At 36.1% G+C, this 16,319-nt stretch overlaps 1 protein-coding gene and 1 long non-coding RNA gene across 2 annotated transcripts; both read right to left on the bottom strand.

The window, feature by feature from the left end:
* Positions 1-2,521: 2,521 nt before the first annotated feature.
* Positions 2,522-12,341, bottom strand: LOC141445509 (uncharacterized). The gene is made up of 3 exons (XR_012453330.1): positions 12,252-12,341; positions 3,648-3,744; positions 2,522-2,797 (listed from the first exon to the last, which is right to left on the bottom strand). It is a non-coding gene; the product is annotated as an uncharacterized lncRNA (long non-coding RNA).
* Positions 12,342-15,656: 3,315 nt separating this feature from the next.
* On the bottom strand, positions 15,657-16,116 carry LOC141445451 (uncharacterized). The gene has a single exon (XM_074111294.1). It carries the CDS (start codon positions 16,095-16,097, stop codon positions 15,657-15,659), a length of 441 nt encoding a protein of 146 aa, XP_073967395.1. The 5' UTR covers positions 16,098-16,116.
* Between the last annotated feature and the right edge of the window lie 203 nt (positions 16,117-16,319).

Raw genomic sequence — 16,319 nt, 5'->3', positions numbered from 1 at the left:
AACTATTACCTAAATATTGATTAAAAATTTCATTTTTTTTTATTCAGCTGGATGGCAAACGAGCAAGTGGGTCTCCTGATGGTAAGAGATCACCACCGCCCATAAACATATGCAACACCAGGGATATTGCAGATGCGTTGCCAACCTAGAGGCCTAAGATGGGATACCTCAAGTGCCAGTAATTTCACTGGCTGTCTTACTCTCCACGCCGAATCACAACAGTGCAAGCACTGCTGCTTTACGGCAGGATTAGCGAGCAAGATGGTGGAAGCAATCCGGGCGGACCATGCACAAGGTCCTACCACCTGCATCATGGAAATAATATCGATTATCAAATAATTATATTGGATAGGTATATTGGGTTTCAAAATAATAAAAGTGTCATTAAATTGAATCACCAAACAATACAAAGCCTACCAACCTAAAAAATAATTTTTAATTACTGAAAAATAATATTAATTATCAAATTACGTGGCGGTCATGCGGTGGCCCCTTTCTCTGGCCTTACGTTTTGTATTAGTAATAGTATGATGGTGATGATGATGATGATGATGATGATACTAGCGATGAAGATGATGATGATGATGTGTTTGATTGCTTAGTAGCGACATCTCTTGTCTGGGTGAGCGGTTGGTTCCGAAAGAATGTGACGTCTCTCGATGAGAGCGAAACATAGATGTCGCTAGTGCTGCTGCATAAGTAGCATAGTAGAAATAAGCAACCTGAGATATGTATGCATAGGAAAAATTCGTGTCTAAATTCCTGTCCAGCGGTGGTGTAGGGGTTATAGCACGCAGCACGGATTGCTGAGGACCTGGGTTCGATTCCCAGCGCTGGTCTCTTTTTCTGGTTTTTCTGTGCATCCATGTCTCAGTTTGTATTTTCAAGACAGATCTATTATTTTGGTGATTGAATTTTGATGATTAAACTGTAATTTAAGATACTGGTTTACATTAATTTGATGACTCCTTAGAGACAGTTATAATATGACGACCAATATATTTTTTGCTGACAGATATTATAATTAGGGTATTGCCGATTAGTGACACATCTAAACTTAGGTGACAGCAAATATAGTTCCCGTTTTCTATATACCAATTACGAGTATACCTAGCAGAGATTTTTCTTATGCAGAAGAGTGACAAAAATATGATATTTCCATTGTAAAATATAAAAATTGATCCAGATCATTATCACCATCGTCAGCCGTCCACTGTTGGACATAGCTTCTCCTAAACAATGCCAGAATTACCAGCCATGCATCCATATGCATTGCAGATCGGACACCTGAGACCTTCACCAGATCGCTTACAAATACCTCACTAAACTATTTACCTCATTCATTATAATAAAATTACAAGAACATTGATTACTTAAAACAAGCCTTAGTACGAAAGAAATGAATTCTATTAACCCCGCGACAAACCTTTACTTATCCTATGCAACAGAACAGATTTTCAATAATCCAGACATGGCGAGCGTTCCGGAACACAAACGGCTATTCTTCTCGCAAGATTTACAATGGCGTAAAAAAGCGTCCTAGTAAAAAAGAATCTGCTTTTATCTTGGAACAGTGCCATTGTGTAAATAGCGAAAAATTCACACCATAGAATAAAATTCTATAAAACTGCGAAATAAATAAAAATAAAAATGCCGTGATTTTGTGGTAATGATAAAAATAGAAAAAGATAACTTTATTTTGGAGTAAAACTACCTGTCCGATGTAAGTAACCTATATAGGTACCTACTCTTTACTTACTCTTCGTCAAATTCAGTGCACCAATTTTGAAGAGTAGGTATATTTTTGAAGTAAATTGTGCATTTGGTTTGAAAATGACCATTAGGTGAAGTGGAACTGATGAGACAGACCATTGGAACTACTCGATAAGACTTAATTCACTGGTTGCGGTTTGATTAATCTAGCAAAGTTGCTAAGCAATTCATGCTCGTCGCAATGTATGCCGTGAAGTGAAACTGATGGTGAAGCACCAGAGTTTTTTTTTTTGTAACGAGTGACGAGCAGTTGACATTAAACTATTGTAACAAAGATTTGTCACACTAAAAAGCGAGAAAAGATATAAAATAAATATTGAATCAATCCAAAATCTATACAATAGTAGATTGTACAACAAGAGCATAAAACGAGCCATTTCACCCAAGACGTTCGTATAGCCACCCGAGCCGGTACGGCAAGGGTGGATAGACACACCGAGGGGAAAATGGACTTAATGCTCGAGTTTAACACTCTGCTTTTCACTTCGATGGCGAGGAAATGAAATAGCAACAGTGGAAACAATTGTTCACTTACTCTGTACCTTTTATTGTTCACGCATTACTATTATAGATAGATAGATAGAAACAAACTTTAATCCTCATAACAAAATAACATAATTATTATATTTTTTTAGTTTATTGATCTATTTTGATTGATTTTTTGTTTTATATAAATTAAAAATTATTTTAAAAAATATGTAGAAACTTCTTTGTTTGTGGCTGTTTACACCTGATTGCCTTGGTTTTAGACGAAGATTTCACTTTATGCACACTAGAGCATTTATTATTATTATTATTATCAGCCTATTCTGTTCCACTGCTGAGCAAAGGCCTCCCCCCGATACTTCCACTGCTCTCTGTCCGCTGCATATAATGACCAGTCCTTGAAGAAGTCGTCCAGTTCATACCGCCATCGCCATCTAGGTCTGCCAGGTCGCCTTCTCGAGTTGGTGGGCGTCCACTCGGTAGTTATCTTGGCCCACAACTCATCCGGCATGCGGCAAACGTGGCCAGCCCAGTCGCACTAGGGCATAAAAAGTTATTTTATGTCGCCTAGACCCAGCATAAACACGAACTTTACGAGCATGAGATGAGAAAAATACCTTTTTACTGATCTGCTTGTATTTAGTACCTCAGAATGAGCCAGCAGGAGTGATAGAAGCTTAGTAGATAGTATGTAAGTAAGGTCATCTGATTAGGTCCACTCCTGCTGACTAGCACGTGCTCAGGTACCGACTTCAAACAGATCAGTAACTTTTTGGAGTCGGATCAATATTTATGTTAGGTATATAGTGGGTATATATTTATTTACGAACTATTCACGCTTCCGATCGTTAGAAACTGTTTATAAATTTCTCAAGGGCTCCAAATATTGTAACACTAGCTTTTACTCGCGGCTTCGCTCGCGCAGAATTCGTATGTAGTTTAAAACTTTTTGATCTCACAGGAACCATACATTATTTCGGGATAAAAAGTAGCCTATAATATGTTAATCCAGGATTCGCGTTTAAAAATAACATATTAGTAAGATTTATTTAAAAGGCGTCGTGGCAACCTTGCAACTGACATGTCATTTAGTTTACTTTGCATTAGAGAAAAACCGATTGTTATTCCTATTGCGCGTCGAACATATGCCATGTAAAAATTCTATTCAAACGCTGCCGTTATTTCTCGGAAATTCTTTTAAACTTAAAAGGAAGCATTCCGATCGGTGAAGTCAAGTTTCAAACTGATATAAACATGAAGATGCTTCGCGGGAGAGTCATCGGTACGCGGCGACGTTTCCGTCGCACTCGATACAGACAGACAGGCGAATATTGAATTTGAATAAAATATACAAGTTGCTTAAAATTTTGCTGTACAAGCATACTTACTTAGTTGAACAGTGATGTTCCTTCAAAAGGACTATAGAAGTTGTTTGAAAATGTTGAAGTGAAGCTCTGTTGCAGGTATCTTTTTCATCCGTAGTTTCTGAAAATAATATTAGAGTTACAGCCAAAAGAATTTAAAATGTAGATAAACAAAAAAATCTTAAATATTAATGTTCAGTTTTTCAAGCGTAGTAAGTAATGTCTGCCGCCTATGTACACTCACAACCTTGTGGTAGTCATTCGTCCGTGATGCCGGGAGTTAATATTAGTTAAAGTCTGAATGAAAGAATTTTAGTAATATTCATAATTTTAATATTCAAGAAAGCTATGAAACTTCGCATAGAGGTTTCCTTTACGACGTTGTCAAGAAATTGAGACGGAATTTGTAATATTTCTACTAGGTAGGCTTTCTGCCATAAAGGCAAAGCCGCGCACGTAAGCTAGTAATTTCATATATAAGCTCCACCCCAAATGCCTTAAAATATAAAAGCATAATATGTCGTTACAACGCGGACAACCTGTTACTACCTCTGATGGCTTCTTGATGCCTTTATGATGTCGTGTCCACGACAAAAGGATGCGAATATTCTGTTACATGCAATTTTTCGTACATCCTTAATCCGCTTCTTGTCGTACATTTCAGTTTATTATTAGGAAGCCATTTCTCGTATCTTTTTTATCACTTCAAAAAAGGAAAAGGTTATTAAAAAACTGAGTAGGACAGCCTCATGTACGGTCAAGGAGTTTAATTCATTGGTCACCACGGAACCATTTCACAGTAAACGTCATGTGACATCGCATTAATTAACAAGCAAAATCGTAATGACTTTTCGTTTGAAAAGGTTCCATGGTGGCCCATGAATTAAATTCCTTCACTGTACGTGTCCCCGCCTTTCTTTTTGTTTTCGTACTATCTCTGTATTGGTTAAACATACAAACCTTAAACTCAGAATGATATTAGATGATATTAGAGGTAAACACGGAGGTAACTATACAGCATATCAACAAGTTTAATAAAAAGCCAGTCAAGTGCGAATCGGTTGTAAATTAATTTGGACGTCATCTCTCTTAATGTTTTTTGGGCACAGAATAAAGTTACCTTAAACAATTATTAATCCATTGTATTGGTTACATATTTTAGTTTCGAGTTTATTTAGAGATTCGAAATTGAAACTATCTTGTTTTGCAACGTTGATTAGTCATTTGTTTTTCTCCCACGCAGCAAATACAATGTCCAACACAGATTTATTTTTATAACATCACAAAGTGTCGTGTGGACAGTAAGAAGTATTAGTGAGATTTATAATTGTTATCTAGCAGCGAACTAGGCGAGGCAGACTTATTGCCGGGTCGCGTGCTCGCACCTAATATATTACGTTGCCTTAGCCAAAACGTCTTTGTTTGCCACTAGCCCTCTGTTTACCAACAAATACCTTCTTTCAAGTCCTAGCCCTACTTTAAATAAATTAAATGATACAGTCAGTGAAAGGTAAGTCCTCGAGGTTATCAATTAACCGAGTTTCAACTTGTCGATGGAGTTTCGATTCTTTTAATTTTCCTCTTTCTGATTTTGAATTTAAAATTATCACAGGTTTTTTTATTATAAAGCTAAAATTTTTACTTGAAAGTATTTATTAGAGTGCCTCCCCTAAAAAATAGTTATTTATGTTATTTAACACCCAAACTAAGTAGAGGCCATCATAAGAGACCAATACTCTAAATTTCTTCATCACTATACTATTGTAGTCTTCGAGTAAATGCCTGTGACATACGGACGGACAGACAGGATGAAACTATAGGGGTTCCGTTTTTGTCATTTTATCTACGGAACCCTAAAAATGATATTCTTAGCTGGCCAGTAATATGAGCAAATAATTAAAACATACATAATTAAAGCACACTCCTCAAACTGAACAATATTAGTTCAGCGACTTTTGAAAATAATTAGTTTTTTAATTTTTATTACACTTTTAAGTTTATTCGAAGAAGCAATGTAAACCGAAATGCTTGATGTTTGTAGCGTGACAGGCGACGTCAGTTGTGTTCTAGGATGGCGTACATTGATAGCAGTAATTAATTTGTATGAAAAAAGGAAAATTCAAAGACTCCATTATTTTTAAAAGTCGCTGATCTAATGTTGTTCAGTTTGACGAGGACGATCTATGTTTTAATTTTTTACTCGTATTACAGACCACACCGTACATGTTGTACACTGTACACGATAAATCTCTCCGTCATATCATATTATATGCGATAATTTATTCAAGCGACAGGAATATACTCGACCTGTCAAGGTGATACATGCAAGTCGACCCATGTCAAATATAACGGGGCCGGTGCAATATTACCGCCATTCTTATTTATTTTCTCGTTTCAGTTACTCGTTAATAATATTTCACGGCGCAAAAAATGTAAACACGTGTTGTTAATTTGCTTTACGTTAATTAGTGCTTAAGCTACGTCAGCGTAGCGCATTGATGTCTTGTAGAGGCAAAACAAAGTGCTACGAATTTTTCTGCCCATCTAAGTAAGTGAATATTAAAGTTTTTTTTTCAATTGAACATTATGTTAAATAGAGTTTATATTGCTTTATACCGTTTTATTTCTCAATTCTATTTAATTTAGGTTAGTTCCTTGATAACGTTTCATTAAGTATTTTTTAGTTTGGAAATGTGAAACTTAAGCGCTTATCAATAACGAGGTCATATTAAAGTGTTAAACTACGCATGTTCGTGGAGACGTGGTACGGTGTTTGAAAATACCTTGCTCGTTTTTCAAGCTTTTCTGAGTTTTACGTAAAGCTGATTCCTAAACGTCTTACGATTCCAATCGGGTTAGGTTTAACTTTCTACGTGCTTGATAAACTTGTGGATATTTTACATTCCTTTTTCCTTTAAAAATTCTAGGTTGAAAAGTTAATTAAAGCGTAGACGGGGCAGTCCCTGGATGATTTAATTTATTGCACCATCCATTTTTCCTTCAATGTGAAAAGTGGAATAGGCAGGACGTGCAATAGGTCCCCTGATCTGAGGCAATTTGATCCGACGGACTAAATTGTCAAAAGCTTTTCGAATTAAATAACATTTTTAGCTAGACCATGTTTTGGTAACTAGTTAAATAAATTTGAAACCCACACTTGTTATTAACTGTCTGTAACAGGCTTAGCTTTTAGTATCATTTTATTTAACAAAAGAATATTAACATAACAGCATTTTCAATTATTTTAAGCTAGAAATAAACAAATTGTCAAATGTGTTGCAAAGACAGTAGGGTGTTTGTGCAGTTAATTGATATATTTTACAATGTTTGGCCATTATTTAAAGAACTCTAAAATAAAGGAATTACTACAACACATGCGTTCCATTTCAGTTCCTTTTGTTTGTATGGGTAACTAGTACAATAATTTAAACAACAATAATAAATCATATCATATTTATGTATGTGACGTTTGGCGCTAATTATTAGCATGCACAGACCAAATACCCGACTGGCATTGCAACACATTTGACATTTTGTTTTAAACTAAGTACTTTAATTAACCAGTCGTTGAGTGACAATTTTATATATATATGTGTATAAATATATTAAACAGAGTAATCTTTTTTATTTTTCCTTACTCCAATTTAAATGTAATTACTTGACAAGTTCATGGGCGCGTTGCACATTTCCACGCATAAATTTAACTGTTGTAGGTACTTTCGGCAACAAAACACAGGCATAAGAGAAAATTAGTTTTCCGTGAAACTGTTTCCTAGCCCTTTATCCGCGTTAGAGCTCGCGTCCGAAACGGGCCGGCGTGGCAGTTAATTTCGCACTGTATTTGTTTGTGTAAAACACCACTTACACCCATCCAAAGAGCGCTACGTATTAGCTAGGGGGTTAACTGTCGTGTAATGCCTTTTTCGCTAACTAATGTTAATGGTGGAGGCCAAAGATTCCGGAAACAAATGGAATTGTGTTTCAACGTGGGTGTTCGAACGGCTTGCTTAGTTTTGCTGTTTTAATATAAGATTTTAATGCTCTTTACGTATTGTAGCCGTAGTACAGGTTATCATAAAAAAACTGGTCAAGCGGGTCACGGGCCACGTGCAGTGTAGGGTTCCGTATTCATATGTGTAATTGTGTGCGAGTGTGTGTTTGAGCACAAGCCGCCCAGCGATGATTGACTGGATGATGGATTACATTATAAGTATTAGTATTAGTGGGCTTAATATTAGTAGGTACTTTTTTAAACCAATAATCATATTATTAGAGGTATACGTAAAAGTAAGTGCAGTCGTACTTTTTCAATTTTTACTTCCTACTTCAGAATTGTAATTATCGTATCGGACTGTCCCCTGTGACCAAGTTAAACTCGGTTTGACTACAAGCCTATTGTTATTGCAGAGTAAATTTATGTGTTCAGTATCGGCAGCGAACACCTTTGAAAATTATATTCGGATTGTAGCTGCAGTGCGGTCCGGGTGGAGGAAATAGCATCATTAGCTTTTCTCGTATTTCTTGCCAGTAGACATTTACGCGCACCTTGTAGGTAGTTGCGGCAATTCTCTACTTCGCCTTTTTAGGGTTCTGTTGGGTTCAAGTCTTGGAGCCGTTTTATTTTCTCATTCTGCTTTGCTTTCTTCGGCATCAGAAAGAAGATGATTTTCACCTGTTTTGAGAGTTCCGTAGTTCTACGAGATGTCCTTACGTAACGTTTCGGCTTAGCTTAGTTAGAGACTTTTAGCATAAGTACGCCGTAATTTTGCATGAGTATATCAGTATAGTCTATTATGTTTATTGAACACGAGCACAAAGTAGAATAATATATTTTAAGGATACTTTCCTTGGACGAAAATGGAGATTTTAATCGTATTCATTATATTTTACATCAAAGAGGTTTGTAGTATTTAGTTTCATCTATGATTTTTTTAGAAGATTTTCTTTTATGTCCGTCAGTCAGTTGTCAAATAAATAAAAATACCAGCTAAATATATTGAATACCTACAGAAACCTTACTGTTTTATTGGTAGTAGCTTGCTAAATTCTATCAATATCTTTCAAAAATATTGTAGGTTTGGTAAGTACATTTTCCAATCATCATACAGTACAGAAAGATCTCACAGTGTTTTAAATATTTTAGAAAATATCCACAGTGGACCACGATTTAACTTATTTCTGCTGAAAATACAAACTGAGACATGGATGCACAGAAAAACCAGAAAAAGAGACCAGCGCTGGGAATCGAACCCAGGTCCTCAGCATTTCGTGCTGCGTGCCATACCACTACACACTACCACTGGAGGAGTCCAGACACGAAATTCTCCTATGCACATGGGTGAGATATGGATCTCAGGTTGCTTATTTCTACTACGTCACTTAAGCAGCAGCACTAGCGACATCTATGTTTCGCTCTCATCGAGATACTTAATACACTTTCGGAACTAAACGCTCACCCAGACAAGAGATGTCGCTACTAAGCAATCAAATTATGATTGGTTATTTGGAGTATTTTTGTATTTTTTATTTCAACTCCAAATTTGTTACTTTTGCGGTCATCCCGTAAAACCATATCGAATAACAAACTGAGACATGGATGCACAGAAAACCCAGAAAAATAACAAATTTGGAGTTGAAATAAAAAAATACAAAAAGACTCCAAATAACCAATCATAATTAATTCAACTGTACATAACAATTGCGCTTACATTTCCTAGAAAGGTATTGAGAGTAATTGGTGAAAATGATAGCTTTGAATAATTCCATTATGTCCCACTTTTAAGCATGATGTGCATTAAGTAAGGAACCCAAAACAACCTGCACAATCTGACTTGACTTTGCAGGTTTCCGTTTTAGTATTTTTTGTTTTTCTTTTGCTCGTGTTTTTGTACGATCAGCATTAATTACGCAAACTGCTACACTTAATCCAATACCTAAAACGCTTAGCAGTTTTGCAACTAGGTAGGTACTTAATTGTCATGTAAAAGAAAGGCATTTTTTTATTTCGGTTTCATGAGTACCTACCCCTTGACAGTAAAAACATAAATACCTTATTAATTAGACATGTAGTGGTGAGCAGTTTTCATGTTTGATTTGATTAGCAACAAAATCAGCACTTAAATCATTTTAGCCTGGTCATTCTACAGTTTTTTTGGAAATAATTTGATATAAGGATAATTTTTTGCATACGGCTTTTGTTTGCGTGTAATTTTAAGAACCTATATTTTCGAACCCACCAAAATTTGGTTCCGGAAGATGGTAAAAAAAATTGTCCCTAAAATAGGTGATTTTTTGAGAAAAAATGTTATCAGTAAATTCACTGTCAAAACATGTTTGAATAATTCAGTATTTAGACCCGCAAGCTGAATCTACCTTATATATCTAACATGAAATGAAATAAAAAACACTAAAGTGATTATTTCGTATTACGTCCAATTTCTATTACGAAAAAAATAAAATAAGATTTTTTTAAGTCACATATTACCAAGAAATTGGAATATTAATAAATTATCATTTAAAATCCAGCAATAGATATGATTGGAAATTACGTATTTTGTGTTAAAACGATATAACATGAGCAGCAAAAATAACTAGGTACAATAAGTCTCAAGGCACGTTAAAAAGACATTCCTAAACCTTAACTATACTTACCTTTTATGCCACTAACGTAATTAATTTTTAATTTTTACTTTAGAATTTATGAAGCCTTTTTTAAGTCCCTTTAAAAAAAATAAGTGGAATGTACATGTGTTACAAAGAACATAAATAAAACGAGTAAATTATGAAGTAAATAGGCTTATATCAATTTCGCCTGATTTTTACAGAATTATTAAAGATTATTTTTTTATAAAATTTTACTGTCACGGTGATAAATTTTGGTGGATTATTGAAAAATATATTTGCAAATTACCTGACCTAGTTTTTAATGCAAAAAATTGCTTATTTGAATTAATGTTGATTTTACTTAGAACGAAGGTGTTAGGTGACTGGGGTATTTGGACAGTGTAGAGTCAAAGATTTTGTGTGCTGGCTATGTAATTCTTTTTCTACAAATAATTTTATTTGAAAGTGGTCAACAATTTGACCAACCCGTAGTCAGCTTGTAAAGTGTGTAGGTATATTTGATAAAAAATTGCGCTGCAAAGTAAATAAGTAGGTACTAGTCCGCAAGATTTCTCAATTGGTCAATGAAGAACAGCTATCTATATCAGGAATTAATTTGTGAGGTACATGCCCTATTTTAGTCATATAGTTTATTGCAATTATGTAGTATAAAAGGTCTTAATTCTATTAATACATACATGCGCCAACATGAACCCTGCAAGGGCACCGCAATTTGCTGAGTAAATTGATAGTCCATTTGTCATTTTTCAAACTTAATACTAGGTAAATAATAATACATATTTATTCATCGCAATCGAAAAATTCTAATAATTAAAATATTTAAATTATTATTAGCTGGCCATAACTGCTAAACTTAATCAAGTAGCCATTTTTTTCTGTTAAAAACGATATTTATGCTAACTTTACAAATACAGAAAAAATACTTTAAATATTTTTATTTTGAATACTTACTTTGCTCGATAAGCAAAATATTTAGTTATTGAAAATTACCTTTACCGGCTACAAGTTAGGCTAAGTAGCATCAATTATGTCTCGCAAGTAAAAGTTGGATCAAGGCGCGAAGCACTAAAATTACATAAAATAGAAGCTCCACATCACGGAGCATGCATCGTCCACTTATCACTCATCGTTACTTAAGTTTATTTAAAATATAAAGATTGTCATGTATTTAAGAATATTAAATGTTGTGGTAAATATGATAACGATAATAATAAATTTATTTTTATTGTTCATTATTAATAAAAATAGTATCTTAATTACTCTCCAAGTGCTTACGAACTTTTACTTGCACACATAATGCACCTATTATTGCAGCTCATAATGTCGAGTATGATACGAGTATATTATACATGCCTATTAATTAAGAAAATGTTTGTTGGCCGGTTGTTGACCAACTAGCCATTTTGGCTGACCCATCACATTTTGCTGTTCACAAAAAACGAATATTTTGCTAACCAGTTAAATACCAGCTGAATTCAAATAAACATAAGATTTGTACGAGTAGTGAGGGACTGAAACTAGTTTGCAGCGGTTGGGAAGGAGGCTGCTTGCATTTTGTATTTCGTTAAATCGCTCCCAAAGGTCAGCGTCTGGCGCTTTGTTGCACCGAGACAAAGCCACATGAACATGTCTAGCGATAAGGAAATAAAACCGCAATAAAAATTATTTTCTTTATTTAAAGCACTAAAAGAATAAACAGATGGAGATGTTATTATTAGAGGTACTGTTGACGATAAATGTAAAACTTTGGTGTTGGCACAGCGATTTTTTTTTTCAGTTCCAAGCTTTGTGTTTGGGCAACTAGGTAAGTAATAATTTGCAGATACTATTTATATTATTTTTGGCATCACAATTGTAGATACACGGTTTTGAACAATAAACGTTTCCTATTTCTTTTTTTTTAGTAAGTTAAGTAACAAACATGGTGCGCTCTATAAAAAAGAACACATACGTCAACGGTGCCCATAGGTACATAATTCATAAGATAACGCAAAGGATACTCACCCGACATTATCATATTTATATCGGCAATTGGAAACTCGTAGTCGAATATAAAGTGAAGCCTAAAGGAATCCGCCCGACGAGCGACGTACGTCTTCCTGAGTTCCGGAGCAGAGATAAACCGCTTCCCCTTCCTGGCCCTTTGCCTAACGTCGTGTACCGGACGCACTACAAAAGACAAAATATACCTGAATATACATATCTATGCTTTGAAACGATTAACATGTTTCGACCTACTATTTACACCCAGCTTTGCTCGAACTGTACGACTTCAATTGCTACAGGCATTAATGACATGCTCCTGAGACGATTAGGTAATGGCTAAAACAACGCAAAACTTTTAGTACTACTGGCTCTGTGCGCTGAAGATCTCGTAAGTCTGTCTTTAACGTTTTGCCCCACCCCATGACTATGCAATTTTGAAAAATTTCCAAATCTAAATCGATAAAAGAACTAGATAAGTAATTATTGAACAAACACGAGAATTGTTTGAGAAATGCGACCTTTAGGGAAATTAGACAACGAACCGAACATACAAAAGCATTTTTGCCCATAAGCTGATACGGAGACGTTTCGCTCGCGCTGCTAACTCGGTCGGTCGAAAACTACTTAGCAGTAACTGAATTTATATCCTGAAAATTACGGGTCTGTGTACACTGCATCAGTGCGCCAGACACAAACTGAAGCACGCAAATACGCCAATTTGGATCCAGTTTGCAGATTTGTTTGACATCCAGCAAACGAATGTAGAAAAAAGTAAATCGTTTTTAGACAGGCCGGCAGCGCGTTCACGCGCCCGCACGTAATTTAATCTTGTATCACTTTGACGAAGCTTTGTGTAACATTGATCCCAGCTCAGGCTCACAGACGGATTAAACGTACCTACGCCGTATTTATTCCCAGTCAACAGTTTTAAACGTCTACGGAAAGCGAACTATGCGGTAGTTCCCAAGCTCGCGGATACTACAAAACCGAGCTTAATTACTGCGCCCGCCTCTACCCTCTTCATTATCAGACCAATGAGTTAAAGCGTCGAACTCGGGGCAATAACTAAAACTAAACACGTTTGTAACAAGTTGTTTGTTGTGTTATCAGCGTCGAGCCAAACGTTCCCACTCGCACACTCGCCGCAAACTTACGCCCGCTCCTAATGAAAACTTTGTCGGGCGAATTTTATACGAATATGATTGGCTCCAGTTTTGAAACAATGTACGTCGGGGGGTTTGTTGCTGCGCCCTAATAAATATGTACATGGAATCGATAAATTTGTGGAAATGTGTGTGAATGCGGGAAGTAAATCAGTTGAAACAAATGTGGAGCATCAGTCAGCGGCGGCGGGCGCCGGCCGTCGTTAGCGGTCGAGCCCGCGCGATAAATCTCTCGCCGCCTTGAGAACACCTCCTATAAAACACTTCACTGATTTTCTATAAATGATTTCACAACAAGGTTTGCGTGCTTAATAGTCGGCGAATCTTAATTTATTGCTTCGATGACGTTCAAAGTTTTGAACCATCGATTTGAGTATAATTTAACGAGCAATTTGAGTTTAATGCGATCTTTGCGAGGAGATGAAATAAAAATGCATTACTTTTACGCCATTTTTCACTATCATTAACATAGAGTGAATTATCTTTGCGTACGTCCAAATCGGTTCGGATATATCTATCTTTTTACAAAACAAAAGCATGAGATTTCAAAATATTCAAGCGAATGCGCGCTAAATCCGAAAGGCTTTTACAGGCTTTGGTATTTTGATGCTTTTATATTTATCACTATCACTATAAAATCAATGTGATCTGAAAAACTTACCATTTATCTATTGTTATGTGTCTGGCGTTCGTTTATCATACTCGTAACAAACGAGGAGTGTAGCGAGTGCATGTGCATTCAGGTTGCTCTCACAGCAGTCATACCTCATACAACTGCACCGGACTTTTAATCTCGCCCGAGCATCGAACTGGCAGACCTGCGGCTGCACCGTAATCATACTTTGAGATTAAAAAAGATTAATGAGTTCTTTCCTTTTTTTAAGCAGCCTATTTTGTATATTACTGCCTAAAACGAACTTTTGTGCCACTTCTGTCAATGACAAACAAGTAAAGGACTTTAAATCATTCTAGTGTGAGTCTCTAAATTCGGTTTTACATTGGCCGTTTTATTAAAAAAACATGGAGTGTTTGGACTATGAAAATATGAGCGCGAGCTTTTAAATCATTCTGCTCGTCAATAGACGTTAGTTTTACAACCTCATTGATTTATTTTTATTGGCTTCCAGTAAATATGTGTTTCATTTTAAAACTTTTCCTTGCAATTTACTAAAGTTCATGAGAACGTTCGTGGCACAATGGGCTGTAAAACATCAACAGACCTTATTAATGGGCTGTCATAATTATTTATTTTTATTCACTAGCTTTTGCCCGCGACTTCTTCCGCGTGGAATAGTAATTTTGGGAAGTATTTAATTTATTTAGGATACCTATTCTAAGATTGTTTTTTTGGAATATTTTTTTATTTTTTATTTCAATTCCAAATTTTTACTTTTACGGTCATCCCGTAAAACCTAAATTGAAAATTTGATTGAAGCTGAGATATGAGGTGCATAGAAGAATTTGTGTCTGTGAGGAATTTCAGTTTGTATTTTCGATACCTATTCTGCCAATAATAGTAAATAGAAACTTCTACGGTTTACCGAAAATAACCTATTTTAATAAATTGCTATAAATATAAACTATTTTTTTTTGTTCTTTTATACATCCATCCATCCGATGTTCTTTGGTAAAACATAAATATTTTGCGGATAGCCACATTTTAGCAATACGACGTGTATTCTACCCTGCCAACACAAAAGGACTAAGTAATTCTTCATAGTGAACTCTTGACACCTTACGTCCTTTATTGTAAGTCAGGAGGGTAGGATTATAATTAAGACGGCATTTTTACTAAGCATAGCTACACATTTTTCCGATAAATATACTTATATGTAGTAATCCCCATATTTTCAAGTACCTAAATAGGTCGAAATTTGAAAAGCGCCAGAGCAAATGTTTTTTAGGGTTCCGTACCTTAAAAGGAAAAAATTGAAACCTTATAGGATTACTTTGCTGTCTGTCAAGACCCTTTATCTCGTTAACGCGCGGAGTATAGGTATCGAGTTGAAATTAAAACCCTAAACTCGGGTCAATAGTCACGAAAGCTGTGAAAAAATCCAATCTCTAAGTCTCAAGTCAATCAAAAGCTACAGTCATTAAAAAGGTGTTTCCATACAAATTGCCTTAACAGAAAAAGTTATAGGGTACTTTCGGCTGTCCTAGAAACTTGGAATTTTGCATAAAAGTAGCTCTTATAGCACAATAAATAAGAAAAATCTGAAAATCATAATTTTTCATGTCTGACTGCATATGTGAATACTTAGTTACTTCGCCGGCTCAGCGACCCAAATTGGATCTTGGCCTCCGACACAAGACTCCGCCAATTGTTCCTATCCTGTACAACAAGGCGCCAGTCTGCCACCTGCATGTCGCACAGGTCTTTTCGGACTTCATCCAACCAGCGATACCTAGGCCTTCCGATTGGCCGTCTTCCAGTCGGTTGTCCTAGGTATGCTCTCTTGGCCGCACGATCCTCTCCCATTCTCTCCACGTGGCCGAGCCAACGAAGCCGCGCAGACTTGCTCTCGCCTATAATGTTGGGCTCGCCCACCAGGTCTTCCACATCCACATTTCTCCTGAAACGCCAGGCTCCATCCACTTGTTTTGTAGGTCCCAGAATCTTCCTGTAGATCTTCCTCTCCGCCACTAATAGCTTATTCTCTTCCTTCAGTGTTAGCGTCCAAGCTTCGCACCCATACATTAAGATTGGCCTTATCACTGTCTTGTAGACTCGCATCTTGGTGCTTCTAATAATAAGCTTGGACGCCAAAATTTTGTGAAGGGCCGCTGAGCATCTTAGGGCGTTTTGGATACGAACGTCAATTTCATCTTGCCTCTGGTTTGTGTCTGTTATTGTGCAGCCAAGGTACTTGATTGAGCATATGTGAATAAGCCATCTAAAATGACCCCACATTGCGTACAT

The sequence above is a fragment of the Choristoneura fumiferana genome, chromosome 2, assembly GCF_025370935.1.
Source record: "Choristoneura fumiferana chromosome 2, NRCan_CFum_1, whole genome shotgun sequence".
Classification (NCBI taxonomy): domain Eukaryota; kingdom Metazoa; phylum Arthropoda; class Insecta; order Lepidoptera; family Tortricidae; genus Choristoneura; species Choristoneura fumiferana.
Note: the sequence above shows the minus strand (reverse complement) of the source record. Positions and strands in the feature narration are given on the sequence as shown.

What these genes read in the sequence shown, in the direction of transcription:
- LOC141445451 (XM_074111294.1), bottom strand. Translation starts at nt 16,097, where the DNA reads ATGTATGGGTGCGAAGCTTGGACGCTAACACTGAAGGAAGAGAATAAG.